We start from the raw sequence: 27801 nt of genomic DNA, 5'->3' as shown, positions 1-27801 counted from the left end.
GTATTGTCTTGTATTTTTTTTCAAAATCCTATTTTAAATCCTATTGTTTAAGGCGACGACTGTGGTGCAAGGAAATTTATATAAGATCGCTTCAGATCTTTGATTTTTTGCAGTGAAGTCTGGCCTGGTCGAGAGTTCTTCACTTCTTTAGCTTCTGGGGAATAAACCCCGGGTAAATATAGTCGGGGGTTGTACTCGCACCATCCGATCGGGTGAATTTACCGGGCAGTGTTGCCGAAAGCGGCGAAAGTGAATGTCTGCCGTGGTATTTTGGCTTTCACCTGCGAATTTTGGTGTTAAATATTGTTTGCACAGCTTATGACAAATCTCTGTTCACATACGGAGTCTGTCAAATCCATCTAGAAGCAATATTTTATCGAAAGAGTATCAAGACAGCAGGCAGCCGTCAAGCTAAGCTGGACATACTGCGGAAGTGAGACGGGCTTTCGGGAAGAAAGTGAACTAATAAAATCACTCCAAAATGAGGTATTTCTTCAGGATCTTCTCAAATATGCCAGCAATTCACACGTATACATTTGACAATTCTCTGTTCCTTTTTACATGTCTCATCACTGTAAGAATGCCTTCAGAATTTTATGAACTTCCGATTTCCTCATGTTTATAGTAATGCAAGTTGACAATAAACTTTCATACTGTTCTGTTTTCTGCAGTCCACATTTTCAAATAAACTATAATCTTCTTTATTTTCTTTATTTACTTGGCTTTTTAATATGAAATATAACAGAGAGAGCTAGTCATAAAATCGGCTATAAGCAATGAAATGTAGCCTGCCTAATCGCCAAACAAATAGATCAAAATATGTTTAATGAATTGTCTTTTATAAAGCTCTTACAGAAGAAATAGCTCCTGGGAAAAAATAGAAATGCATCATTTCATTAAAATATAACTTTCCTGACATTCTCATATATTTCCAGCCTAAAACTTTATTTTTCTATATGGAAAAGATATTAACTTTTGCAGACAACACCGGATTTTCAATCTGACAGACGCGCCTTTTCTGAAGTCCTATTTTCATATTTAGAGGATAATATTCGTCAAACGTTGCTAAAAATAAGTGAAAAATCCTTTTATTTGGAATCCTGTCTTGACGCATATTATTTTGTGCAAATTTGGGGGATTTCGTGAACTTGTATTTGTTTTAATCTCCAAAAGGTCGCACCCAAAGTTAACATATCATAACAATAAAGAAATTGCTTGACAGATACAATCTCTGGATATTCGAACAATGAACCCTATTTAAATGTTTAAAAATATGTAAAATACACTTTAGTTTCTCGCAGTATTGCCTAAAGATTGAAAGCGTTCACGCGTTATAGACTCGATCTGTTTTTATTTGATTGGGATATTTTGTAAAACAATACACTGATCCCATTGACTTGGCATGTGTCATGCTCTCATATTGATAAACAAAATCTGTCAGCCAAATACCGATTTCACAGCTCGGAGGATTACATCAAACAGGATAATTTTGCTATATGGATGCATTGGAATATTCAAACCATGTAATTCTACCACTTAGTGTGTTTGTTTGCATATTTTACAGACTTCTTTTAAAACAAGCTATATCTATAACCTGTTGAATACTAGTTTTAATTTCAATCCTCTATTACATATGTTACTATCAGAAGAAAAAGTACTACTCAGAAATTGGTGTATTACAAACTATCTTTGAATGGGTTTTTGCAGTTTGATATTGACAACACCCATACTTGTATCACCCCATGCTGGTAATATTGATACGAACTATCAAATTTTATTGAGCGATAATGATTTGTATTTTGTCTTTTATTCTTCTGAATTGTGTTCTGAAATGATATGTGAATATAAATGAACAAATTGTTCTTCTGTTATCACACATAGCATGTTATGAAATACTAGAGAATATGCAGGCACAATGCTATAAATTATGTCAAACTCTCAAATTACCTTTGCATTCCTCTTGTTCTGGAACTTTTTGCTAATTTATTTTCATTCATTTCATTTTTCATTGTTGAATGTTGCACAACACATCACACTTTTCAATTTAATTCATTAACCTTGAACATTTCAAAGGGGCATTAGATTAGACATCAAATTACAGACTAGGTTCATTTAAGTGGATCACATCTCTGGGTTAATATTTTGATGCACACACCCTTTACCATGTAGTGAGGTGTCAACAGTAAAGTCGCGAGCATCTGTTATGCTGTATAATAATGAAAAGAAGGCTTGGGAACCAGCAGAAGGCATCCGAGGAATGTCCTATGTCCAAGTTTATCACCATGAGGGGAATAATACATTTAGGATAGTTGGGCGATGTATGACAGATCACCAAGTAGTAAGTGACTTGTAATTGAACTTTTTTATATGGAAGCACAGTCTAGGGGGGGGGTGATGAGCTCAGTATGTAAACTGGAGTAAAACTAGATATTAAGCTGAGTTACCTGTTATTGCCAGTCAGTGAATGCACTTTGGCTTACAAATTTTCAATGAATTATGACTCAAAATAATAATCTTTGCAGGTTGTAATAAACAGTGCAATCATTCGCAACATGAAGTATAATGCAGCAACACCAACGTTTCATCAATGGCGGGATCAGAGACAAGTGTACGGTCTAAATTTTCACAGCAAAGATGATGCAGCACAATTTAAAGATGCTATTGATGATGCTTTAGATGCATTAAATTCAGGTAAAGGAAAGAGATATTTAGGATACTTGATGGGTTAAAAACGCCATCGCTATGTATACTTGTTTCCTCATTATTCAGCAACCTCAAATGAATGAAAACTGTTGTGCCCTAATGCAATCACTAATGGCAATCAAAATTGATTTCCCCTCTCCCTTCTATATCAAGGATCTATCAAAATGATACATTACCATTACCTTAATTCTCCCACCCCCCTTCCCTCCTCTACCTTCCCCCTCCCCCCCCTTTCCTTCCTTCCCCTCTCACCCTTTCCACTCTCTCCCTTCCCCTCCGCTCCCCTCCCTTCCCCTCCCACCCTTTCCACTCTCTCCCTTCCCCTCCCACCCTTTCCACTCTCTCCCTTCCCCTCCCACCCTTTCCACTCTCTCCCTTCCCCTCCCACCCTTTCCACTCTCTCCCTTCCCCTCCACTCCCCTTCCTTCCTCTCTCACCCTTTCCACTCTCCCCCTTCCCCTCTCCTCTCTCCCTTCTCTTTCACTCACATCCAAGGTTTATTAGATTAGTCAGTCTTGATTTAATTGACATCATTTCTGCAGGCAGAACATTTTTCTCGAACGTTTCCGGAATGCCAGTCGTTCTTAGCCGCAGCGAGCTACAACTGATGCGCGCTTTAATTACAAAAACATGCAATCCTCTATCTTAAGCATTTCACCTGTCATCCATATATAGTCATTTTGTATATAACCCGTTCTATAAACAGTACTGAAACCTGAGATAGCCGAATGGCAAGCGTTGGAGATACACATATAAAGTAGCTCAACGCAATCCTAATTTGCGCATATATTCGTGCGATATCAATCTGTGGTATTCGTAGTTGATCTCATTCGCACGCGCGTGTGTTTCTCTCATGTCTCTGTGAGAGATGAGTTCAACTGTGTACATAGCTCGGGTGAGCAACGGGACATCCACAGCAGCATGTGAGTAACAATTTATAAACATTGCCTTGTCTATGTTTGTATTTTGGGGGGTGATTAAGCTCGTGGTTTTTATGCCCGGTTAACTTTTCGTCTGACGCAATGCAATTCAGTCCGTTATTAAGTTGCAATATACCCTAAGGGGGCAACGACAATAGTAATTTCGCTGCGTCTGTCTCACAATCATAGAACTTAATCAATGAATTGGACTTGTGGAGTTGAAAAATATCAAAATATTTACGTTACAATTTACAAGCGACGGCTTGAGCAGTAACCTGTCCGTATGATCTCGTTTTCGCATTATTTTCACGCGTCCTTAACTTCAAACTAGTTTAAGATTTGATTACGTCTATACCCTGATGAAAACTTGAGCTGATCATGTTGAATTATTCTGCAGCGATGCTTTGGTACATTGTTTATGCATTGTTACATTCTATAACGTTGACTTACTGATTGAATTGCAGTGATCTGGACTGTCTGGTGTTCATATGTCGCAATCCTATATATCAGTTTCCTGTTCTTCTTGATGCATATCATGTATTATTCATGCTCAATTGATAGATCGTAGTCCATCGCCGATGAATTAAGAACTTATATAAACTGTTAGGCTTAATGGAATAGATCGTAACTCTCAGTGACTATTTATGTTGGAGTGAGTGTTTACATTGAATTTGAAGTAAATCTTGCTATTGACTTCGCCAAGCTTTCGACCCGGAAGAGTTGATCTTTTAATTACATCTTAACTTGGATAAAAGGCTTTGTAAGGCAAATAATAAACACTGCGCTTCCTGAGAGCTCTTTACAAAAGCAAGTGCTGAAGTGATTAGAAGAGACACCTTCGAGAAACTGACCATCGTTAGGGTGCCTTTGTGGCGTGGCGTGGGGCGGTACAGCCCAGGGAATTACTAAAAGGTGTTAGAAGGAAAGGGAGGGATAAGTGCTACCTTTTTCCTCTTTTTCCTACAAGTTGTTTTTGTGATCTAACGTGTGCCAGGCAACAGGGTGATTTACAGCGCTTATACTTGCTGGTATTTAACCTTGTTTGGCAAATTCGACGCTTTGATCCAACGCAGATTTGTAACCCGATTGAAAAATACTGGAAAAATACCAGATTTTGTGCCCTCGAGTGACCCGGAAAAAGAACTTTAATTGAACGAGTAACTTATCTTCCTAGCTGGCCAACCTCAAAGAACGAGTCACACGCAACAGTATGTCTCTCAAACTACTCCTAAAAACTGGCAAAATCGTTACCCATCACAGAATGATAATCACGTTGCAGAGGAACCATCACGTTCGCACGAAGCTGAGGTAAAAAATTGCCGGTCACAAGTGCAACAAGTTTCCCAGAAGTGTCAACAACACCTTCAGTATTTCATTATTTTGTTTGCTTTTTATCCACTTTAAAAAACATTTCATTATCTTTTGGTCCAGCCGGTTTTATATTTTCTTGTTTTTTATTTAGAAACCGAAAACTGTGAGTTCTTCTGTATCGATAACTCCAGTAGCTCCAGGTAATTTCATCTCCATGAAACTCGTTCTCGTGCGTGAGAGCGCTTGAAGTAAAATGAAAAGTACAAGTGCGTTTACAATGATGCATCCAAAACTATTTTCATTTCCTCTCGTATTCCGAAAATGAAAAACGCAATCAATGTTGTGTGTGTGTGTGTCTCTTTGCATGTCATTTATTAACATACTTCGGATGTTCTGACAAGGGCGCGACAATATCTCGTGTTTACATTTGCTTTGCTCACTTTCACGGTGATAGAGCTCAGGAGACGATCCTCGTTAGAACTGATTTGATTGTTATTAAACACTAAAATGGGTTAGTATGAAAAGTTTGATGATTGAAGAGATGAAAGAGCGATATCTCGTCTCGTGGCTATCAGACTTCCTTCTGATTTCATATGATTACTTTTCAAAGACATTTTACTTTGAATCACAATGTCTCCAATAAAGATAAAAATCCTACGCAAGCTTGGTTATCAACGGCGGCTAAATAAAATCATCAAGCGCTGAATAATTCTCTCTCATCAGCACAGCACACAGAAGGAAGCTAGAGCAGGTGTTACTAAATCCAAAAAGCCATTATTTTGAGTGATGTCGTCTTTTAGCTGGAATCGTTTATCAGATTATTTTACGGGTAGTTGAGAGTGAAGATTAAGAGCCGAAGATAGGATTGGGTTTTGGATTTATGTCTGCTTTTGGATTGCCATCATGATTGCGATTAAAATTAGTATTGTGATATTATTCAACATGGAAGTTAATCTTGTAATCTTTCTTTCAGTTGCACCTACACCTCCAGCTGCCCCCCCTGGTCCACCTCAACCACCCCCAGCTCCACCTGCACCCTCGCCACCAGCCGCTCCCCCGGGACCGTCGGTCCCAGCCGCACCTCCTGGGCCGCCTATGGGCGGGGGTGGTGTGCCTGCACCGCCGCCTCCACCTCCTGCCCCACCTGCTGGTGGTGGAGGCGGTTCTGGAGGTGGCTCCCTCGCCTCGCAGATTGCGGCTGCTAAACTAAAGAAAGCCTCGGTACGTTGTCTCTAGTTTATCTTATTAACGCACTTCGCTTTCCAAGTAAAATGAATTCTAAAGTTTGAGTTTGCCCGTTTTTTAGTCTGAACCTAAAGTTGAGCCAAAGTCGAGCAGTAGTGGATCTTTTGGTGGCGATATGATGGCAGAGATGCAGAGAAAACTTGCTGCCAGGTTTGTTGAAGTAGATCTTGAATTGAATCGTATCATTGCTAATGAATCGGCGAAAAGTTGAGCATGTATTTCTCAGTCGTGCCAAGGAGTATGAGTCTATGACTGTCAGAAACTTTCATCCAAATCTCAACATTGCTAAGAATCGGCGAGGAATTGCTTGAAAGAGTTTGTGACAGTCAAAAGCAAGGAAAGGTTTAGTTAATGCTGTTTGATAATTCCACAATCACTTGTGCTAAGACACGATGAGTTATCATCGTGATGATGAGGCACTGCAATGATGTTATGTATTACCAAATTTCAAGGAAAGCGAAGGATGGTGCAGAGGAACAAACTCCGGTTAGAAATCAAGTTCCAGAAGTGAGGTCTGAGCCCAGAACTGAAAGAATTCCATCAGGTATGAATGACCTTTCGGAGAAGGGGGAACAATCTCGTACCCAGGCTGGTTCATTTGCCCCGGGCTCAATCACCTGTTTTTTTCAACTGTGTTGTGCTTGTACGAATATAAATATTAAACAAGGAAATGAATAAAAAGTAAGTTGTATTAAATGAATGAACTGTTTTCTTTCTAGCAAATAAACTGCCAAAAAGCAACGTCCCTGCTCCACCAACATCAAACCACTCTCCAGTGAAGTCCTCGGCATCAAAACAAGATAGGTACGCCATGATTGTTGTTCTATATATTTCTTTACATCTTTCTGAGTACGTTTCCAATGGCGTCCTATCGCCTGAATGTCGTCGATATTACATTTAATAATAGCTGACTAACTGTAACGAAACTGTTTTTTCTTCTGCCCAACAGCAAAGTGGACGGAGTGGGTTCGTCGCAATTACAGGAGTTGAAAATGGTAAACAACCGCCTTGCATGAAAACTTCCATTATTACCACTGTCAGGATGACGCGTTTTGAACTAATATAAAACATTCGTATTTTATTTATTTTTCTAGGAAATCTTAGCGGAATTCAGAAAGGATTTGGATGCAGCAAAAGCCGATATAATTCAAGGTAAAAATGCATTTATTTAAACTCTTTCGTTTCTAAGACAAGATTGAAAGAAGAATTTGATCCTATTTTGTGCGTTTTATTTCAGCAATGCGCCAGGAGTTCTCGAGAACAAGATAAATTTATTTCTCTTTGTAATGTATTATATAATTTTAATCCAATTTGAATTTTACCAATATCAACATCTTTAACGATCGTAAAAAAAAGTGTAGAAAAATTCTTCATCGAGAGACCTCATTTTTATATACGTCTTTGAGAACTTATCCCTAACCCATAGAATATACATTTATCTAAATTTCTTTTCATTTCCTCGCTTCAAATTAGTGTGATTTGTTCTGGTAGTTGCATGCTCCGTTATTTTTGCAGGGCGAAAATAAGAAAGAGTATATTGTTAAACCATATACAAAGAAATACACTGCAAATATTGAAATAGTAGGAAATTCTACCAATCATAAATACAGGTATATTTATACCCGAACCTGTTCCCTCTGTCCCATGCAATTGAATCGTACTAAACTAATAGAGAATATAGACTCTGGTAGTGATCCTATTGCATTTACTTTAAGCTAATCTGAATTTTTCATAGTTTTTGCGAGTTATTTTAAGACGTTTTATGTTGGACTTTTATTATCAATCCGTCTGTTGACGTATATAACTCATAGAACGTTCTTAAAGGGATTATTTTTAGTACACGTCTGCATGCTATAATAACCTTGATAAATGTATTAAATGTTTACTGTATTCTTGAAAAATAACATCTGTAAAAAGTGTTAAAAACACAAGTATAGTTTTATTAACTCTTATTCGCCTGTCTTTGAGAGTTGCTTGGCAAATAACAGCATGGACGTTCTTAAGAAGGCTATATTTCTTAGTTGAACCAATATCATCCATTCAGAGATACCCTCTGGGACGAAGCATCTCAACTCAAGGAAAGTAACATGGGAAAGTAATTCATACAAATGAAATTAGTTAGAACGGTTTGTCAACAAGAACAAGCGAAGGAAAAAAAACAGAATTTACATTTTATATTATGCGGTACAGTATTTGTTCTCCTGAGCATGGGGTCGCGTGGCCAACTTGAACAGGACAAAGAAAGGGAAATGCTCGCTTCAGTTAACACGTGTTATGAAAATTTCATTATTAGGCATGTATCGAGAGGAAACTCACAAAGACTTTCGGTTTCTCTGATTTTCTACAGTGAGCTTTCCCTTGTTTCATTTTAAGAATTTAGAGTAACGGTGCAAGCCTACTCCTAGACTGACCACGTTCTACCTTCTTGATTTGAAGACCAGTTAATTACAGGGTTATCGGGTACTTAATTTATACTCTTTGTGAGTTTAGTAATAGTTCACTTTCTGTTTGCCCTACGCAAATCGTAAGTCTCACTTTGAGACTTTGAATAATTCAAAAGATGAAAGGTTTAGCCTTGGTTTTGCCCAATCTTTGATCTAATAAGGATTCGTGGTAAAAGGAACGTGTTCTGACGATCGTGACAAGTCGGAGTTTATCGTGAGAGAATTGCCCAATCACATCCGGCCAACGGGGTTCCCGCCGTTTTGAAATTTTACGATTGTTAACCGTTAAAATTTTCGGTTTTTCGACGAGCTTGTTTCTAGCGATAAACACGGGCGGTACTTGTGAATTTCTTGCAGAAAGTTTACAAATTTACAGAAATTGCATTTCCACAATGACACGGAGTCAAAAGTCAGACAAGGGCGTAAAGAAGGTGATATTTCAAGTTGGTGAAGAAATAATGGCACGATGGCCGGGCAGTCAACTGTGGTACGAAGCTGTTGTACTCTCAGTCAACTATGAGGAAGATATATTTCTTCTACGATACCCCGATGGACAGGAAAACGAGGTTCCTTATTCACATCTCTCGGTAAGGTGTAGATCGCCTTAAAATATGCAATCAAATATACTATTTGAACGATTATTTTGCACTTGGTATGTACTTGATGTAGCAAAATTTCACGTGTTGTTGGACAATGGCTTTGTGCTCGTAGTCAGTAGTGTCGTGGTTAAAAACGTCTTTGAAGGATCAGATTTGTAGATTGTTGCATTGCTTTATAACATTTCACATACGAGGATTGTTTTGCTTCATCATATATTTACATACGCATAGTTTGTCAAGTAATGTTTGTCTGGTACGTAAGACGCAAGGGGCAACGTCCATATTATATATTTCAAGGTGCCACGCAAAACGTCAAAATTGCGTTCTCGTCTCAAAAATCTTCTGAATACTCATTTTTGCCACGGTGAAAACATCACAACAGTGTATTTTTGACCAACCCACCCACCTAAAACGTCACCCAAGACGTCATTTTGATGTTTCGCTTGGGAACCTGAATATGGACGTTTCCCCTTAAAATATGCTACACATCGTACAGATCGTAATTAGTTTCAAGTGTACTATTTACAATGAAGATCCTAAACTCAAGCTTTTTATGAAAAGATTCATACACACTACCCTGTGTGAAGTGGTCTGTAGAGGTATTATATTAAAACAATCAGGGATCTTTTCCTCCTGGATATTTATTGTTACCAGTGTTTTAGAATGAAATTTAACCGCTGCCTTTTTTTCTGTCAGGCCAAGGGTCGCTTTAGGCATAGATCAGCATCCCCTAGTAGGCAGAGAAAATCATCTCCCGGGAGACGACGACGCTCACGATCAAAGTCTCCATCTCGCAAGAAACCAACATCTCCAAAAGCAACGTCTCCCAGGCGGCGTGGACGACCACAGCGTGTCTCATCAGAAGCGTCCGCAGTGGCTAAGGATTTGGATGAGAAGCCAGCAACGGAAGAAGGTACGGTCACAGTTACAACAAAAACAAAAGTCTCCAAGACCCCACCCAGAACAGCTGTCGGGCAACAGTTAGAAGCAAGAGTAACAAGATCAGCATTGAAACAACTGGAAAAACAAGGAATTGATACGGAAGGCATTCGTAAAGGCCTTGGTGAAGGTTTGGATGAACGAAAGCCTTCTAAAGGACAAAGTTATGCATTTGGAGGTCCAATCTGTGTGTTGTTCATGATGATTACCATGCCAATGATTGTGTATGCAACATACTTTTACTGCAACAAGAAGAAATGCTATCATCTTTCTGAGATTTTTAAGAATCCAAAGATAACATTACCATCAGCAAAAGCATTTTTTGACCCCCAAGCAGCTGCTGTGGTTTATGGATGGATTGCATTTCAAGCATTCTTGAATCTTCTCCCACTGGGGAAGGTATGTGTGAATAAGATATATATCTTCTCAAATTTTCATCATATAAAGTGTCTACTTATGAACAAGAAAATGAAGAATTTTTTACTTTTTCTAGGTTGTTGAGGGGTTACCACTACAAGATAGGACAAAATTGAAATATCGTCTCAATGGTAAGTGTTTCATTTTTTCCACAAAACATTTAATTCAGGAAAGTCATCATCTCATGCTTTTTGCAATTCCCTTCAATAGGTTTTTCAGCATTGATTATCAGTCTGGTATTATTTGCTGCCTGTCTACACTTCAAGATTCCTGTTGCAAAGTTCATCCACGGAAAGTTCTTAGCTCTCATTACTCACTCTCTTATATTTTCGTTCATTTTGAGCGTTCTACTTTACATCAAAAGTTACGTAGAAAAAACTGGCCTTTCCAAATTCGGAAGTACTGGTGAGTTTTGCTTTGAATGCTGCCAATGTAATGTGATGATGATTGCATTATGATAAAACGTAATTTATTTGCACGGTTTTTTTAGGAAATGTCATTTATGATTTCTTCATGGGAAGACAAACAAATCCTCGCATTGGCAGTTTTGATATAAAGTTCTTCTTCGAAATGCGTCCAGGAATTATAGGCCTTGTAAGTTGAGACTTGTTTATTTGCATGTTTGTTTTCTCGTCTCGTCGTGTTTCTGTCTTTGTGATAAAGTATGTTGATTTTTCTCTTCAGGTTATCATTGATCTGGCAATGTTTGTGGACGTATATCAGAAGAGTGGTAATGAAATAAACGTGGCTCTGTTGCTCGTCTGTTTATTTCATTTTCTCTACATCGTTGATGGACTCTGGTTTGAGGTATGGTATATATCGCTATCAAGGTTTATCCTTATGAAAACAGGTTTCCTTTGCTAATTATCCATTATTTACATTTCAGGGCGCCCTTCTTTCATCTGCAGAGATAAGCCTTGAAGGATTCGGTTTTATGCTCGCCTTTGGTGACCTCGTCTGGGTTCCTTTCACTTTCTCTCTTCATTCTCGTTTTCTCGCTGAACACACGTATAAAATACCCGTGTGGCTTGCTCTCTTCGTGTTTGCACTCAACAGTAAGTAAATGAAATGCTGCTACGGAGTTCTTGCAAGATATTGTCAAATCTCTCTTGAAAAATGAAATGATTGTTACGAGGTTTTCTATTGCAAGAGGTTTTCTCAACAACGTCGTTTTTGTTTGACAGGACTGTTTATGAATGTGTGATCACCATGCGAATGCATATCGCTGTAAAACGTTTGTCTTTCCTAGTCCAAAGATCTTTTTTCTCTTGCAGCTGCTGGTTTCATTGTTTATCGCGTGTCGAACTTGCAGAAGGATCTTTTCAGACAGAATCCAAACCATCCAGCTGTTCAACGTAAGTACAAATTGCGATATGGCCTACCAGAGATTTTGTCCCTTCAGTCTTGCGTTCGAAGATCTCGCGGGTGATTTGTAATTGCGCGCCAATCTTTTTTCAACCGTCGTTTTGTTTTGTTTTCTCCAGACCTTGAGTCGATGGCAACGCTCGTCCCAGGCAGTCGTCTCTTAATCTCGGGCTGGTGGGGCTACGTCCGTCATCCCAACTATCTTGGTGATATTCTCATGGGGATCGCCTGGTCAATGACTTGTGGTAAGTGAAAATGGAGTAAGGTCGTCGTGTAAGATCAACTGATTATTTCCCGATGAATACACATATCGTTTCCCTTTTACCTCTCAAGCGCGCAATGCGTGTGCTGGTTATTGCTTATCAAAGTCAATTAGAGTTATATAGTGGGACGGGGGGGGGGCTATGACGAGAAGTGATGATGAGAGAAACAAAACGCAAGGTTTTCTTCCAAAAAAATCGCCCCCGAGTGAGGTCTAATCGGCAAATGGGCCAAACTTTGCGTCCGGGTTCTTTAATATATCTTGGCGTTTTTTATTGTAGGTTTTTCGTACGCCATACCGTATTTCTACCCTGTTTACTTGATCAGCCTTCTTGTCTATCGAAGTTATCGCTTTGAAGCACATTGTCGTCAGAAGTATGGCCTCACGTGGGAAGAGTATTGTAAACGCGTCCCGTATCGTATCTTCCCCAACCTCTTTTAAACACGCACCGTTTTAGTAGCCGCTTTTTGGGATATTTTATGCATCGTAACATTCTTGATCGAAATTTGAGACCTTGAAGAAGAAGTGGATTGGTTGGTCTTGGTTTCGTGAACACAGTAACAGCCATTTGTGGCCGGGGTTATCAGTTTCTGATGGGGAACTTCTCAGTTGACAAAAAGAAATGCAACATCTATCAACTGGCAATAATTGCACGGAACAAATGCCTCGCTAAGCCTATTTTCCTCTTTTGGTAGATGTGAACGAGCGATCGATTAGTTATAAGAACTCCGACTTAAAGGTTCTTTAATTTAAACAACATCCATCATAACTTATTCACTCGTTCACATCAACCAAACGAAGAAAATCGCATCATGTATAGTGCTTTCACGCGTGGTTCGTCTGTTTTCTCTTTTCTACATGAAGATCGATCTAACTGGTAATTTAAATAAGTATTAATGCCTGAAAATTTTTAGTTTTTGAATAATTTTACACTGTCGTCGTATAAACTGCGCATGGGCGTAGCGGGGGATCTAATCTTGGAGATTGTTCTCGAAGAAATCACTATGGTTTGATTAAAACTAATGTCTATTGCAATGTGTTTAATCTTTTTATTTAAATCTATTACCTGTAAATATTCTTTTTCATCTTATAATCTCTCGTCGTATAATAAGAAATGTACAGCTAGTTAATTAGACTTTCAACGAATTTTTTTCTGTGAGGCCCAAGGTCGTAAGGATATATATTTATAGTATGTTCCAGTACGGTTGCCTTATGATGTATTTAGTCAATATTTTACCTGATTTTAGTCATATATACCATTAAAAAAATGTTATTGTATTTTACTATTGTTTTGTATTTGGTCAAAGGTTGGTTACGCATACAACTGATGTTGTTGCTGACAAGTTCAAAATTGCTGGGCGTATTATGTGTGACAGACGGCAGTACACTGGTCACCCGTTGCTTACAAATAAATTACCAATTCATCACTAACACCACCGTTCGTTTAGCTTCGTTCCTAGGCTATAATTTTCGAAGCTTCTGCCCCAGCCTAGTCCCAGGCTTTGTAAGCACGCGCTGTCTTCTGACCAGACACTGACAAGGCCTCGGGACTAGGCTGGCTTCTGCCCAGCTGCGTGGGCCTCGCGTGACGCTAAGGCAGAACCAGTGGCCACAAATGGCTGTGCTCGATTCCTTATCATTTCTTGTATACAATCTTTTGCATTTTATTCAGTACTATTGACAGACCACGGCTTTATTTGCTTGTATGTTGCTTGCATAATGGTTCAACTTTGTTCACCGTATTTATTCGTTTGAGCGCCGCCCCCGAATCAGCGCCGCACTGATTATTTTCAAATCTGGCGCTTAATCGACGCACTGTCAGGGTGTCTGTCATAAGTTTTTTTCTTGCAACGTAAGCAAAAGGACACAGTAAACAAGAATAAAACTGTTTATTTTTACAATTTTAACCAAATTCAACCAGAACATAGTAAAAGTTCTTTTTAGATACGGATCGTATTTTGCAGTTTTTGAATCCTTGAAACAACGACTCGAGAGTGAAGCCGAAGAAATCCGCGAAGGTGCTTAGAGATTACTTCGCGACCATGTGAACTATAATTACCCTTGTAGCTAGATGTGGTGGTATATATTAAGCCAATGCATCATGGTTTCATACAGCGCTGACCAGGAGCAAAGTAATTGTCGGTAATCATTGAGAGGGAAAATTATCTCAGAAGTACAAAAGATTTCACCCTTCAGTGACCACTAACAACTAATGAAACCCGCCGACTTGGTACCCCATGCTAACCAGGCTTTGAAGAACACCGAGTCGCTTTGTCACTAGTTTACGACCCGTGATGAGACGGACGGTTCGTTTGCAAGTGGCAAGCGATGAAAGATACCCCCTTGACGACAATAATAATTGACATGCAATTGCTTCTAGTAATCACCATTTAATCGCATCAGGCCCCTTCTGCCCAATCTCGGATTACCTAATGCCAACGAGCCAATGAGATTGAACCATTCAAACTTTTGGTAGCAAATTTGAATACGCACCGCGATTTCAAACCAGCATTCGTTGGTTGGCTGTTGAATTGAGAAGTTTTGTTAGAAGTAAAGCTGAACAGTCCATCACAGAAACAACGCCTTCACTCGCTTACGCTACTCTAAATTGAGTTATAATGTTGCTCATTCCATTCTGTGTCGTGCTAGCCACTTTGGTCGCTGGAGGAGAGGGTATTTCGTCTTGGGGGGGAGTTCATGGCAAGAAACGAGATAAAATTGTAAGTAAAATCCTTGTGATAGCGCATCAGTCTTCAAGTTGAATAGGATGCAACAGAGTAGCCTATAATGTCAATGTCAATACGATTACTTTTAGAAATATATCTTTGTTTAATGGGAGTTTGAAAAAGAAATCTGAGTATAAGTTTACAGCTTAGATGGACTTATCATTTCGAAAATATCGACCTGAATTTCAACGTTCGTGAATAGTTTGAACGGCTGTCAACGAACACTTGTCTAGGTGTGACTTTAGTTTAAATAGGAAGTAAATAAAATGAACGAGTTAATCATTTTTATTTTACAATTACAAGAAAAGAATAGAGAGATTTAGACATTTAGTAATTCCTTTCGACCGTCCAAACGCTTTTCACTTCAACTTCTACGTATAACCCTAACAGGTTGACCAGGTGGATCGCGTTGAAATTCAAATTGATTTTATTTAATTGGAAATGTCAGACTTATTAGCGTTCACGCCGCACCAACAATGCGAAATACGCAGGGGTCAAACGCTCGCTTTCTTAACACAAATCTTACAAAGATCATCTATTTTCCGTCCGATGAACTTTTAATTAAATCTAATTTAAATCTCCCGAAATCCGTGGAGATATAATACCACACAATTGCACTCAATTTTCGTCCTTTTTGAAAGCTTTAAATACAGATTACAGACGTTTTCTCCAACATTCAATTGCTTTTCATATGATACATAAGATTAAAAAGTGTACTGTTGGATTATTAGCTAAACATGAATCAACATGTAGCTGCGTGTTATAGTTTATGAATTGGATCGACAAATCCAAATAAATTGTTTTGTTAGGCGAGCAACAATTACACCGGGTATTCATTTAAATAGTTTAATTTAAACCATCTGTTTGATAACCATTACCTGGTAAACTTTGGTCGTCCGTGGTATTCAAGTTGGCGGTTGACCAGACCGATTATGTTAGTTAACGGTCGACATGTGACGTATTTCAAAAAAATATTCAGTTAAGACAGTTAAATGTTTCACAATCCATATTTGGTGTCTCTGTTTGGTGCCAAGATAATTTACTATCTACAGTTAATAGGTTATTAAGTAAACAACCCCTGTTGGTATTTGCATTATTCACCCCACGCAAGGCACCACTACCTCATGCACTAAACAAAATTCAAAACTAGGAATATTCATAAGTACAGCTGAAAATGGCATTAAAAAATCAGTAAGTTGGAAAGTTTGGTGAAATAAGTGTGAAAAACCGTATGTGCTAAGTTGGCACATTTTAATACGCGCGAAAACTGAATGTTACTAATTCTCGAGAAGTGTGAAATAGCAATTCATGCCAAATTTGCTAATTTTTCACGGCTATAATTCGTACATTTGTTAAATTCCAATTGGTTAGTGACAAAATGCTAGCTGACACTGATGTTTCCTTTAAAAAAGCAACTAAATAAACGGAGACTATCTGATACTATCTTAAAAAAACAAGATTCATTCAACCAGCGGTTTTGTTTCTTGATTCTTATCAGAACTATAAAAATTTTTAGCCTGGTCCTACTACAAATCCTTCTCCAAACAGATTTCTATGCCCTCTTTGTAATGGAAAATGGAATAAGGTAAGTTCTTTTATACCCTTGGCTTTTGTTTCTTAGGGCAAGTAAGCTGATATATTAATCATTAATCGCATGAACGCGATCGAGTCTGCCCGTGCTCAAATTTCTCCTAATGTTGGGACTAGGTGTCTGGAAGTGCATCGACAGAGTCAAAGAAAACACTCAAAGATATTTTGAACCTTAAAACCAACGATCCCGATAAAATTAACATTCATTGTGTGAAAGGAGAGAAAGGAGACAAGGGGGACGTTGGGGGATCACGAGAACTTGAGGGGACATTAAAGAAACAGGTAGAGTATGAATAAAATATATATTATATTCTTTGAACTTTGCTATTGTGGGTCTCTTGCTTTAAGAGCTTGCGGTAGTCATATGACTATGAAAAATTTATAAAAAAAACCTTAGTCTTGATGACCCTAGCTTCCTGATCAAGTTTCATAATCCAGAAACTCTAAACACACCAGACTAGATTGTGATATGTTTGTTCCATTGGAACTATAAAAACGTTTGCCCATCCAATATAACATCTATTTGATCATGAATTAAATCAATTTTAGATTGAAGCGGTTGTGGAACCACTCCGAGCAAAACTAGCAGCATTGCAATCTTCATACACCGTTGAGGTATTATTTATTTCTGAATGTTGAGAAAATGGATCAGAACTGTAGGATTTAAAATATTTCTTTTTTAGATTGCAAGACTTAGAAATGAAGTTCATTCCATCAAATCTAGTAAGTTGGTAACGCTGGGTTGGCGCCCTGCATGATGAACACAGCGCGTGTGTATGGGGGGTGTTAACTTGGTTTTAACTGAACGTATTTTTAGAGTTTGTTCACTCAATTGGGTCCAAAGAAAACCCAGCAAAGTCTTGCAAGGAAATTTATGAGCAAGAAAAGTAAGCATCACATACCGTAAGGCGAAAACAGTTTATAAAAGAAAACAAAATGTCGAGACAAGAATGAGCAGATTTTTGTTTGTGATCACGTAGTGAGTGGCTGAGTGGCTGAGTACTAGTTATTCGGTAAACTCAGTATTCTGCTTAATTAAGATTATTTTCTTGTAGATATTCACCCAGTGGAGCGTATTATTTGAATATCACCGGAGTTGCAACTAAAATCTATTGCTTCATGGAGGAAGGTGAAACGTGTCCTGCTGGATCCACACTTGTCCTCAAAATTGACGGAACCAAGGTAGTCTATAGAACATAATCGGAAATTATGTTTAATACGTTTCTGGCTCCTAACAGTGCAATCTTTTTTACAAACTTGTGCAGGACACGTTCAAATACTCCTCTCCGTTGTGGTCAAATAAAGAGGCTTATCAGGAAGAGAATGGAGACGCTCTTTTGGACTCGAAAGAGACGAAACTCGCCTCGTACTGGACAGTTCCTTTCACCAGGGTTTGTATAAACATGCGAAAAGTAGATTCCTTAAATACGGAGTCGCTTGTTATCGATGAAGCTTCGACTTCGCTTTACGATATTCTGGCGGATGGGAAATATCACGGTACGAAAGGGGGGCGAGATATTTGGGAAACAATACTTCCTGGTTCCAGTCTCCCCAGCGGTTGCTTCCGTGAAGGTTTTAATGCGCATGGCAAACGAGATGACTCCGCTGGGGCTCGTATAGGAGTAATAGCAAGCAGCGACCAATCAGATTGTACTTCGCCTGATTCGTTTCTTGGTTTTGGCACCGAGGGGGGAGCATGCGCAAACAACAGGCAAATTTCTTGTGGAAACGATTCTGGTGCGTGCAAGAAGGCCACCAACCAACCTATCCCGGCTTTTGGATATATTTTTGTTCATTAGAGATCAATTACTCTTCATGTGTAGATGATATATATAATATTTGTTTATGGTGCGGTATAAATTAGCTCAAATGTTAGACATATTTACATTTTTTTAATTTTGACATTTTATATTTTATATTTTTTGAATTTTTTTGTTCCTTCAATTTTCAGTTGATATCGAATTTATTTGTAAAATAGTTGATTTCTTTTAACTAAAAGTATGAATATAATTGTTATTAGTTTTAATTTATTAGAAAGAACTATTGACTACAATATTATAAACATTGTATAATAAAATACGTAGGGACTGCCATACCCTGAATAATTTTATTGAATGAACGAGTACATTATTTCGGTTTTCTAAACAAACTTTAATTCAAAAGATGGAAGCCAGAACTAGGTGATTGACTTTACCCAATATAAGCTCTCTAATATAGCTTTATTTCTGTTGTCATTGAGAATCTCGTTCAAAGAAAAATACTTTTGATTTCACAAAGAAACACGAGAGTTCAACTGTATCCTATTTTATATGACTGATACAAACTACAGCCGCATATCAGTGACTGACTAACTTGTGTCGCGCTGCAATAAGATAAACTCACGGCTGCTGGTATTTATCTTGGTTGAAGGCATAAATTGTCTGCATACGTGATTTGTATTGCTAGCTGTGCCACAGTGCATGGGCGAAGGAATGAAGGGAAAAAAGGCAAACAGAAAACCCACGTCATGCCTGGAATACCTGGTAAAATGCAACTAGATCTCATAACTGACAGAGATTTGAGAGTTTTCACCTGTATTAGTTTCATAGATTCCACGAAACGCCATGCATGAAAGGAAAAGTAATCAACGATTGCGAATGGCCGAATATTATATTTATCCATGCGTTCTTGTGTCAAAGATCGATTACTTATCACGTCATTGCCAGGTGATATTTTCTATTTTTTATTATGCATATAACTTGACACAGTTAAGCCTTTCCTAACAAGAATATAAAACACCATTAGATGTAAATTGGATGAAGCAAATTCACTAAGCGTGCCTGGTTAAGGCCCTCCATGACGTTTAGAAACACTACATGATCCTCAAACGATTTCACTGATTTGTTTAAGAGGATTTCACCATAAAAATTTACGTGGGTTCGACATGTTTGAACATGAATCGTGACGACAAATTGACATCCTGCAACGTACGTATATAAATAGACCATTTCCCATTATTTGCCAGTATTTGTCGCTCTTGTTGATTACCTCGCTAGTGCAGACATCATTTTACATTACTTCACAGGATAGAAAACAAAAGTTCCACAATGTCGTCGCAAATTATGCTGAGTGTTCTCGTTTTGGTGTGCGTCTGGTTTGGTGGGAACTATGCAGATAATTCGGTAAGCATGAAATTTCAATTGCCAGATTTGGGTATTTAAAATTGCAGTTTTTAACTACACGCTCTAAAGAGTGGGTTCCGTTTAAAGAAATGGTTTTCCTTATCTTGCAATAATCAGTTTTCCCTGCGTTGGGCATGGTTCGTAACCAAAACCAAAGGCGAATTCGTAATTTCGCTTAGTGTTTACATAAAAACACCTGTCTGCGAAAAATATCTGAAGAAAAGTCGGAATGGTCGTTCTTGTCAGCGATTTTCACACAAGTGTACATGACTACCAGTCAATTATTGGGAGAGGTTCTGTCGTCCAATCTTGTGACCATCAGGGGATTTCAAAGCGATGTTTCCAACCGGAAACCTAGTACTCCTCCACAACTGACTCTCACGCACTCTCCCAATGTTATTATATTTACGTGTGTTTTTCAGCAGACAGACTAACAACATTGTTTAAATATTTGCATAAATTGCGTTTGTTACCACGAGTCTTCAGCGATGGTTCAGTATTGTCAAATGCTGCTTGCCTTTTATGCATGACAAGTTTTAAATTATGAGTCCTTCAAAATGTGACCTTTAAATTAAGAACAGCGATGAGAGAGATCAGTTTGCATTTAGACGTAATCAAAACAAACTGGAGGTCCTTCCTATTTTGTCCCTGAGGTGTTTATATAACAAGTATAGTTGTCGCTAATACTTATTTCGCTAAATCGTTTGGTTCTTTTTCAGAAATCAATAGAACCACCCCTATTGCAGGTGACGATGCCCTGTTAAACAACTCAAGGTTTGTTGCTTTCTCTTTCATATTTCACAAAGTAGGACATTGTCATTTCAACCTCCCATCTCTTAAAACAACTGCTGGGCAATTATTTACCACAAGTCTTTCCTTCAATGAATTGATCGGATCGATGATTTAGCTACAAATATTACCATTTGGATCACGACTGACTGGTCTACTTTATTCTGACGCAACTACTCGTAAAGCAAGCGCTAAACTAATCAATTTTCCGAGAAATTACTTTTCCGACTTTGTCGCAGGGCGAGAAAGGCGATACAGGCCCGGCGGGACCAGCGGGCGCAAATGGACTGCCGGGGACAACAGGATAAAGGTGATCAAGGAGAAAAGGTGAAAAGGTGAATGGGGTAAATGGAAAAAATGGATCCAAGGGTGCAAAAGGGATTCCAGGTGATGATGGGGAGCCAGGAAAATCCGGCTCGAAAGGAGAAAAAGGAGCTGAAGGAAAATGCAATGAGCAGGTATGCATGCAGGCTAAATTGTTGTCGGCCCTAGGTATATATACACTGTTCTTTAGACTTTAGAACTCTGTTTTCGAGTAAAAATAGGTCAACTTTCTAATTTAATTTTGCTGTTTAGTGTGGAGATATTATGGAATTGCGAGAAAAATTGAAATCACTCGAGTCCAACTACACGAAGGAGGTGCTGAAGTTTACTGTCTTTTTGTCCTTTGTAGAATTCGTCAGTTGAAATAAACATTTCCTATAATGCACTTCTATTTCAATTTCTGTAGCTTGCTGACGTAAAGGAACAGCTGAACTTTCTGATGACCTGTGAGCTTGATTAGTTTTACATATTATGTTTCAGTGTTTGCTTTTTTTTAAATTTTGCAATTCAATACAAGTATATACGTTTAAACGAATCATTTTTTACAGGGATTCATCCTCTTGGATCAAAGGAGAATCCAGCAATATCTTGCAAAGGAATACTTAAAAGGGACAGGTTAGATTTACCGTCAATCCTCAATGACAATTGTCAAAACGGCGCATGTAGCATGATTAATTTTTTGACATGAGTTCTGCTCATTCAAGAGACTTCTAGTTCAAGGTTCAGGCCACAGTCCTTCCCTTCACCTGCGTGATGGCTACATTTTTAGATATGCACGAAGTGGAAAGTATTACATCAAAGTAAACGACACGAATTTCCCTGGGAATATGATGCAGGTTTACTGCATCATGAGGGCGTCATATAATTGTCCAGCTGGTATAACACAGGTCATGAAGATAGACGGACGAAAGGTAAGTGCATGGTGTTTGGAAAATAGAAATCCTGTAGTGACGAAGAAAGTTACAACACCAGACCTTCGCTTCGACATTCATTCACATACAAGAACATCACGAATCCTCACAAGAATTAATTCTAAGGCAAACGATTGCATTTTATTGTACAGATAGTCCAGGGATTATTCTAATCAATTTGTGCAGTGATAAATTAAGATTTTGTACAGTAAGAAAATGCCCTGTGCATTATAAATCAAACATTTTAGCGCACTTGAATATTTCGTTTCAGAATACATTCAGATATTCGTCGTCATTTTGGTCGAACAAGAAAATGTTTAATCCAGAAAATGGCAAAACCGGGTGCGATTTCACGGAGACAAAATTAGCGACGTATTGGAGTACGCCTTTTGAAAGCATTTGTGTACGCATGCGTCCTCATAAATCCTGGTGGATATCATCGCGAAAGATTGATATTAAAGGTATTTTTGTTTGACTGATTTCAAAAGCAACTTAGTTCAGGGACGGATTCATTAAATTTCAAGGCAATTTTCAGGTGACAAAAATGTGTTTGCTCTTTACTTTCGTTCCAGCGAACTCTCTATACGACTTGATAGCTCCCGGCAAATACACAAAGACAAACTTCGACGTGAATAGAGTTTGGAAGGGTTTGCTCGCTTATTCCAATCCGTCTCTGCAAACTCACTGCAGGAAGCAAGGTATAAACGTGTACACGAGCCATTCAGCCGTGAGGATTGGAATCATTGGAAACAACGAGAAGGATTGTAATACACCTGACTCGTATATTGGTCTTGGTACAGAGGGAAGCTCGTGTGGACGAAATCCTAAAACAAGCTGCGGGAACGAAGCGGGTTGTGGTGGTGACCGCGGTGATCAACACATCCAGAGCATGGGGTATATTTATGTTTATTAAATGAGCTGACGGGATATTGCATGTCAGCTTGATTGTGATTATTTTAATTTGTGCAATAATGGTGCGATACGAATCGTACAACTTTTGATCTTACGCTTTTGCTATGGCAAATGCATTCTGTTTACAAATCAACTATTGTGCAAGCTTTCAAAGTTTTCTAAGAATGAAATTCATTATTAATGTTCCATGCATCACGGTGCGATAGTTATTTCTGACCGCTGTCGATCATATGATTTCATTATTTAATAGTAATAGACTTTCGCTACTATACTCATTTAAACTTGTACGTATTATTTTGATTTTACACCCCGCTTTCAGTTTTCACGGAGTATTTGTTTGAACTCTCATCGAATGATTCGACTCGAACAACTGAAGTATGATGTGGATTTTCTGTTTCAACGACATGAAATTCTCGAATGCTTTTCTTTGGTTTGGGACTAGGTTTTTGAGGTTTGCTAAAGATTGTTTCAACATGGGGTTGGCGGGTTTTCTCTTTAGATTGCTGTGTGTAGTATGTCTGTAAATTTCTAAGAATATGTTGTAAATTCATTTCTTGTTTTTCTGCAATGTTTTCGTCAACATCGTCTCTTGATACGAGTCTTCTTAAATTCCTCGACGTTTTCTGGAAATACAGAGAAGTTAATTCATCAGACAAAATACAGCTCCATTAACCAAATATGCTTGGAATTTTCATCTTACATGCATGTCCTGTGGTCCTCTTGGTGCTCGTCTGACAACGTTTTGAACTTCTTCTGCATTTTCAACTTCCTGTGCAAAAAATGTCAATCACATTTCAAGTTCGCGTTTTTGAAAATGATCGTAGTTTTTATTTAATCAAACAACGTGTTTACCTCGATAATATCCAACAGTTCTTCATCCTCTAGAACAGAATCTCGAGGTCCCTCCTTTGTGTTATCCTGGACTTTCTACAAATAAAAAGATCAACTGGCAACTTGGAAATACATGCACAAGAACAAATATACCAAGAATTTGTTATCTTTGTCACGTTTTTCTTGATAGCTTCTCAGGGAAATTTTACGTGCCTGGTGACTTGAAAAAAGTCTAATTTGGAAAGCCCAATATTTCAGATCAAATTAAGCCCCGAAGGAAAACTTACTCTCCATTCTTTAAGAAAATCTTGAGCTTGGTCGCCTTTTATTGTGGAATAGGCCTCTCTTGCTACCTGTTGAGATAAATTCATCAAAGCTTTATTTTTGTATTCATGCAGATGACAAATAGTTGCGACGAAAACGAAAAGCCTAAAACCCCCAATGAGTTAAAACCGCAGAAACAATGCTACCTTTATATCTTTAGTCCAAAATGTCTGCGTAGCGTTTGAACTGGAGGTCATTGGTGCAACTTCTTTTATCTGATACGGAAGGTAGAAATCTTTGGAAGCAGGCTTTTAAATACTAGCCAATATCACCATGCAGTAAAAGATGATGTGCTATTTATGATTTAGTTTGGTAATTTGGTTTAGTTTAGGTAAAATTGAAGACGCAGTTTACTTTTCTGGTTTTCTAGTTTGCAACAAAATTCTCATACCTTTAACACAATCGTGGCAGTAATAAAGATACAGATGATGTTGACAATAGTTAAAGCTAAACTTATAGTCGCCATAACAGCTGCTTCTGATGCCATCTCACAACTGTACATAGGATTGTAACTGTTGTCCTTGAATGGAGGACATTTTAACTAAAAATGGACAAGAAAGTATTTAGATTATTAGGAACGTTGTCAGCGATGGAATATGTATTTTATCAGTTGTTTGTACCGTTGTGGTATTGAAGTCAACAGTTTCCAACAATTCTGGTGGCTTAATGGCTGTGACGATAGAATAAGCAAACAGTATTCCCTTGGTACAAGAAAAACATGAAGATATTTATCGTTATTTAGTGCGCCGGGTTACAGATATGAAGAAATATGTGAGTAAAAAGAGGAACACAAGCAATGAAAAACATTTAAAGATGAGATGAGCAAAATGCCGATCCCAGTTTAGTACATACAAGACAGAAGTAATTGAGAATGGAATAATTCATTTGTGATTTTTTAGACGTCGAACTTACAGAGTTAACAGCTGGTGTCAGCAATGATGCAGATATTGCCACACCCACTAGTGAACGAATATTACCACCCAATACAGATAATGCAACAGCAGCACCTGATGGTAATGCAATTAAAACACCAACCCACAAACCACGAACCATTCCTCTAGACAATACAATATCTGTATTCATTGCAGAAATATGGGTGGCCTAATTATTACTTTACAGAAACGTTTCAAAACTGATCGAGATTATCCTAGGTTCTCGTTACGAGTAACGTTAACGTTAATTGCGTTAGGACTTTTATTGTTATAGTAGCAAAGCGAGTATATAGCCTTGCTTTAGTGTAGTATTATATGAGATCAGTTCATCGTCCTTTTTCCCAGTCGTCTGCATGCACTGATCAGTGTCTGCATGCAGCGATTAATCGCCCGTTTTACGCATGATCTAATAAACCAACCTCGTACCCAGGGTCTAATAAACCTCCACTCCAGCAATCAAAGCTACAACATCTACCTAGGCGAATTTATTCGCGCAAACTGATAAAAAGTAGGAAGCGATTGTACTTTTTCCTAGCGAATTTTTTTAAAGACGTGTTCCTATTGTTTTCTTTCGAAAAGAGCGTCTGCGCCTGGAGTAGAGGCTCGCTTTTAAGAGCCGATCGTTGGCTATTCAGAGCGAGGCTCCCTGGTTTGTAGGTTTGCCCCTGGGGCAAAATTGTACAGTGCAATACTATTGGTATATATTTCTTCGGATTGTAACCTATGATTGAGCTATATTGTTTCACTGTGATTGTTTGTAGTGCGGAGAAGTTGTCTCATAAAGACAGTATTCAATAAGGAAAGCAAAGTTTCAATGGTAAAATTTCATAAATAAATTATATATCAAAACACCAACAAGACATTTGTAATGACGGCTACCCTGACAAAAAGTGATATCGCTTGGGGCATCCAGTTTGAAATATTGCAGGTATTTAAGATCAATCACCTGCTGGTCATTTCCTGTGTAGGCCAAATATCCTTTGCACCATTCCATGAACCATTCAAATAAAAAGGTCCACAGATAAAACCAAACACAAATCCTAATAAGTAGCAAGGTATTTGAATTTGTTAAAAATGAGAAATTTATAATATGGTCATTAGATACTAAATTGTTCAAGTAATATCGCATGATTGATAATATATTAACTGTACAGAAACTACCAACAATAGCTGAAATAACTAAACCACAAAGTTCTGTTTTCAGTCCAGTGTTTCTCAAGCTTTCATTTTTGATAACTGTTCCAAATGTTGCACCAAGAATTGGTCCCTATTTATATTACAAAATACAGACATTGTAGCCATTTGTGAAACTTGGAAGAACAGACTTAATAAATCTGTTAAATAAAGGCACATTTACACATACCATAAGAGGTGATACCAGTACGCTGGCCACCAACATAACTGCATTATCTTCAGCTAAGCCGACAGCAGCTATTATACTGTATCAAGAAAATACCAAATAAACCCTGAACTATATGTATATATAAAATTTGAGATGATTCAAATTCTACATTATTCTCACCTTGCTAAAATAGTAAACATAACAAAATCAAATGTTAAAATTCCCTGTAATCTTACACTTTCCACAACCTAAATATATAATTATTTAAGTATATATGTTATATTTTAAACGTCAATGTATTCAACAATATATATATAATTATATATATATATATAATTATATAAATATATATATTTATTTAAAAATATATAAGCTTAAATATAATTAAGCTCTTTTAAAAATTGTTTAACAAAGAAAGGAAATTCCTGTAATGCATAACGGGACCTGCTTCTACCTAATCTTGTATTATTAACTCACTTGCTTTACTGTTAATCTTGATTTTATTGACTTTTTAAAGTTATCTTTCTGAGATTCCTTTGAAGAATCTAGCTGTCCTTCACTAAACAAAATTAAATAAGTTAATTTAGTTAACAATCCATCAACAGCTGCTCTCAATAACTTACACAGTGAGCAGTGGTTCAGTTTCATCAATAAAGTTCATGGTACTTTTATTCTTTGAAATCATTCTGCTTGGAATATTTTCTTCTGGTTGAATATGCACCGATGTTGAAATTATGCTATTGAAGTATTAATATAATATAAATGAATACCAGCCTGTTCTAGGGGTGAGATATTGCATGATTAAAGGAATAAAGATTGAGTGGAGATTACCTTATTGAGGTTGTCAATCGTTTTCCAATACCAACAAATGTTAATCTCTCTAAAATCTTTTCAACCCTTTCACCAGACTTTATGAGGAACATTACCTCAATATAAAAATTCATTCAGTTGAGAATTGGTTCATTATTACGCTATTAAATATCCAACTATCAAATGCCAAAATTGAATTTTTATTGGTAAAGTGCCACGTACTACTCGTTGTGCAGTGGTAAAAGTGCTGAAGTGTGAAATTTGTTACAGGAAGTACTAAAATTGCAAGAGTACTTGAAAGTTGAAAAAGAGGATAATAATAAATACCTGATGGAACTTCTTATCTTGTGTGACTGTCCAGGAGTCACCTTGAACTTTCAATGATCTCAGCTCATTTTGTAGAACCTTAATTTATTAATAAATAAAAGGCAGTCACTAATCTGCCAACTGTTACATTACCACAATGATCATGTTGAATAATACCTCAGCCCAGTTTATATCAGTTAATATTTCCACATCATTCTCTGCTGTCTCATCTGCCTGATCATCGGCATCATTTGTCTGGTCATTTTTTTCCTCTTTTTTTGCTTCAGAGTTTTCAACATCTTCGAATGGTACACGTATTATAAACACAACAGACGCCATTTAATTATTTTTCTTTTATAAATAGGTGACACGGATGATAATTTTCCTCATTGTACTCCATGGGGTGCTACTTTGCATGCAATACTATGAAACATATATACGTATATATACTGTGTTTACTGAGTACTGTTGCATTTTCATACTGATCGCGATTGTCACCAATTTGTTATAATACCTTATGTCATTTATGAGGTTATTACGCACCATATTACTGATTGAAATTAGTTTTTTTGCTAACCTGCTAAAAATCGCTTTTTTATCATAGACAGAGTGCATTCGTGCTGGGCAGAAGGTCAGGA

General features: G+C 37.7%; 6 protein-coding genes across 10 annotated transcripts; 5 read left to right on the top strand and 1 right to left on the bottom strand.

Annotated features, from left to right (window-relative positions):
* Positions 1-81: 81 nt before the first annotated feature.
* On the top strand, positions 82-8131 carry LOC114532480 (vasodilator-stimulated phosphoprotein-like). 3 transcript variants are annotated; one of them, XM_028553990.1, is made up of 12 exons: positions 82-486; positions 2170-2338; positions 2523-2691; positions 4798-4931; positions 5086-5134; positions 5908-6155; positions 6241-6329; positions 6632-6723; positions 6899-6983; positions 7129-7174; positions 7274-7331; positions 7417-8131. In XM_028553990.1, the coding sequence occupies exons 1-12, from the start codon at positions 482-484 to the stop codon at positions 7446-7448; spliced, it is 1176 nt and encodes a 391-aa protein (XP_028409791.1). In that variant the 5' UTR covers positions 82-481; the 3' UTR covers positions 7449-8131. The 3 variants fall into 3 exon arrangements, with proteins under 3 accessions (XP_028409791.1, XP_028409792.1, XP_028409793.1); XM_028553991.1 differs by lacking the exons at positions 4798-4931; positions 5086-5134 and having other exon boundaries at positions 83-486; XM_028553992.1 differs by lacking the exons at positions 82-486; positions 2170-2338; positions 2523-2691 and adding an exon at positions 3337-3626.
* Positions 8132-8906: 775 nt separating this feature from the next.
* LOC114532513 (delta(14)-sterol reductase-like) lies at positions 8907-13488 on the top strand. The gene is made up of 10 exons (XM_028554030.1): positions 8907-9210; positions 9919-10560; positions 10655-10709; positions 10789-10983; positions 11069-11172; positions 11263-11385; positions 11465-11633; positions 11853-11933; positions 12063-12188; positions 12486-13488. Exons 1-10 carry the CDS (start codon positions 9016-9018, stop codon positions 12644-12646), a joined length of 1851 nt encoding a protein of 616 aa, XP_028409831.1. The 5' UTR covers positions 8907-9015; the 3' UTR covers positions 12647-13488.
* A 1241-nt stretch (positions 13489-14729) lies between these two features.
* Positions 14730-17289, top strand: LOC114532544. 2 transcript variants are annotated; one of them, XM_028554074.1, is made up of 6 exons: positions 14730-14925; positions 16448-16516; positions 16650-16652; positions 16723-16803; positions 17071-17136; positions 17205-17289. In XM_028554074.1, exons 1-6 carry the CDS (start codon positions 14824-14826, stop codon positions 17277-17279), a joined length of 396 nt encoding a protein of 131 aa, XP_028409875.1. In that variant the 5' UTR covers positions 14730-14823; the 3' UTR covers positions 17280-17289. The 2 variants fall into 2 exon arrangements, with proteins under 2 accessions (XP_028409875.1, XP_028409874.1); XM_028554073.1 differs by having other exon boundaries at positions 16639-16803.
* Positions 17290-17344: 55 nt separating this feature from the next.
* On the top strand, positions 17345-18541 carry LOC114532506 (uncharacterized skeletal organic matrix protein 5-like). The gene is made up of 3 exons (XM_028554022.1): positions 17345-17408; positions 17577-17703; positions 17787-18541. The coding sequence occupies exons 2-3, from the start codon at positions 17641-17643 to the stop codon at positions 18318-18320; spliced, it is 597 nt and encodes a 198-aa protein (XP_028409823.1). The 5' UTR covers positions 17345-17408; positions 17577-17640; the 3' UTR covers positions 18321-18541.
* Positions 18542-19318: 777 nt separating this feature from the next.
* Positions 19319-22673, top strand: LOC114532482 (uncharacterized skeletal organic matrix protein 5-like). 2 transcript variants are annotated; one of them, XM_028553996.1, is made up of 10 exons: positions 19319-19487; positions 19586-19682; positions 20402-20456; positions 20711-20929; positions 21048-21110; positions 21202-21241; positions 21344-21410; positions 21565-21706; positions 21978-22167; positions 22279-22673. In XM_028553996.1, the coding sequence occupies exons 5-10, from the start codon at positions 21060-21062 to the stop codon at positions 22617-22619; spliced, it is 831 nt and encodes a 276-aa protein (XP_028409797.1). In that variant the 5' UTR covers positions 19319-19487; positions 19586-19682; positions 20402-20456; positions 20711-20929; positions 21048-21059; the 3' UTR covers positions 22620-22673. The 2 variants fall into 2 exon arrangements, with proteins under 2 accessions (XP_028409797.1, XP_028409796.1); XM_028553995.1 differs by lacking the exon at positions 19319-19487 and having other exon boundaries at positions 19505-19682.
* Positions 22674-22920: 247 nt separating this feature from the next.
* Positions 22921-23984, bottom strand: LOC114532342. Its single transcript, XM_028553827.1, has 5 exons — positions 23920-23984; positions 23737-23802; positions 23471-23545; positions 23319-23387; positions 22921-23241 (listed from the first exon to the last, which is right to left on the bottom strand). Exons 1-5 carry the CDS (start codon positions 23968-23970, stop codon positions 22921-22923), a joined length of 582 nt encoding a protein of 193 aa, XP_028409628.1. The 5' UTR covers positions 23971-23984.
* Positions 23985-27801: the final 3817 nt, after the last annotated feature.

Source organism: Dendronephthya gigantea, unplaced genomic scaffold (assembly GCF_004324835.1).
Source record: "Dendronephthya gigantea isolate DGI-Jeju-01 unplaced genomic scaffold, DenGig_1.0 000079F, whole genome shotgun sequence".
NCBI classification, from domain to species: Eukaryota; Metazoa; Cnidaria; class Anthozoa; order Malacalcyonacea; family Nephtheidae; genus Dendronephthya; species Dendronephthya gigantea.
Note: the sequence above shows the minus strand (reverse complement) of the source record. Positions and strands in the feature narration are given on the sequence as shown.

Excerpts from the sequence above, each read along its gene's own strand:
- LOC114532480 (XM_028553990.1), top strand. Across the intron at positions 2,692-4,797 it reads TTTAGATGCATTAAATTCAG|CTGGCCAACCTCAAAGAACG; the intron begins GTAAAGGAAAGA and ends TTATCTTCCTAG. Across the intron at positions 5,135-5,907 it reads GATAACTCCAGTAGCTCCAG|TTGCACCTACACCTCCAGCT; the intron begins GTAATTTCATCT and ends TCTTTCTTTCAG.
- LOC114532513 (XM_028554030.1), top strand. The coding sequence starts at position 9,016 with ATGACACGGAGTCAAAAGTCAGACAAGGGCGTAAAGAAGGTGATATTT. Across the intron at positions 11,934-12,062 it reads AAACCATCCAGCTGTTCAAC|ACCTTGAGTCGATGGCAACG; the intron begins GTAAGTACAAAT and ends TGTTTTCTCCAG. Across the intron at positions 12,189-12,485 it reads CGCCTGGTCAATGACTTGTG|GTTTTTCGTACGCCATACCG; the intron begins GTAAGTGAAAAT and ends TTTTTATTGTAG.
- LOC114532544 (XM_028554073.1), top strand. The coding sequence starts at position 14,824 with ATGTTGCTCATTCCATTCTGTGTCGTGCTAGCCACTTTGGTCGCTGGA. Across the intron at positions 14,926-16,447 it reads GCAAGAAACGAGATAAAATT|CCTGGTCCTACTACAAATCC; the intron begins GTAAGTAAAATC and ends AAAAATTTTTAG. Across the intron at positions 16,804-17,070 it reads AGGGGACATTAAAGAAACAG|ATTGAAGCGGTTGTGGAACC; the intron begins GTAGAGTATGAA and ends AATCAATTTTAG.
- LOC114532506 (XM_028554022.1), top strand. The coding sequence starts at position 17,641 with ATGGAGGAAGGTGAAACGTGTCCTGCTGGATCCACACTTGTCCTCAAA. Across the intron at positions 17,704-17,786 it reads TCAAAATTGACGGAACCAAG|GACACGTTCAAATACTCCTC; the intron begins GTAGTCTATAGA and ends AAACTTGTGCAG.
- LOC114532482 (XM_028553996.1), top strand. The coding sequence starts at position 21,060 with ATGGAATTGCGAGAAAAATTGAAATCACTCGAGTCCAACTACACGAAG. Across the intron at positions 21,242-21,343 it reads GCTGAACTTTCTGATGACCT|GGATTCATCCTCTTGGATCA; the intron begins GTGAGCTTGATT and ends CATTTTTTACAG. Across the intron at positions 22,168-22,278 it reads GCGAAAGATTGATATTAAAG|CGAACTCTCTATACGACTTG; the intron begins GTATTTTTGTTT and ends CTTTCGTTCCAG.
- LOC114532342 (XM_028553827.1), bottom strand. The coding sequence starts at position 23,970 with ATGACCTCCAGTTCAAACGCTACGCAGACATTTTGGACTAAAGATATA. Across the intron at positions 23,546-23,736 it reads ATTTTCTTAAAGAATGGAGA|AAAGTCCAGGATAACACAAA; the intron begins GTAAGTTTTCCT and ends TTTTATTTGTAG. Across the intron at positions 23,242-23,318 it reads GAGGACCACAGGACATGCAT|AAAACGTCGAGGAATTTAAG; the intron begins GTAAGATGAAAA and ends CTGTATTTCCAG.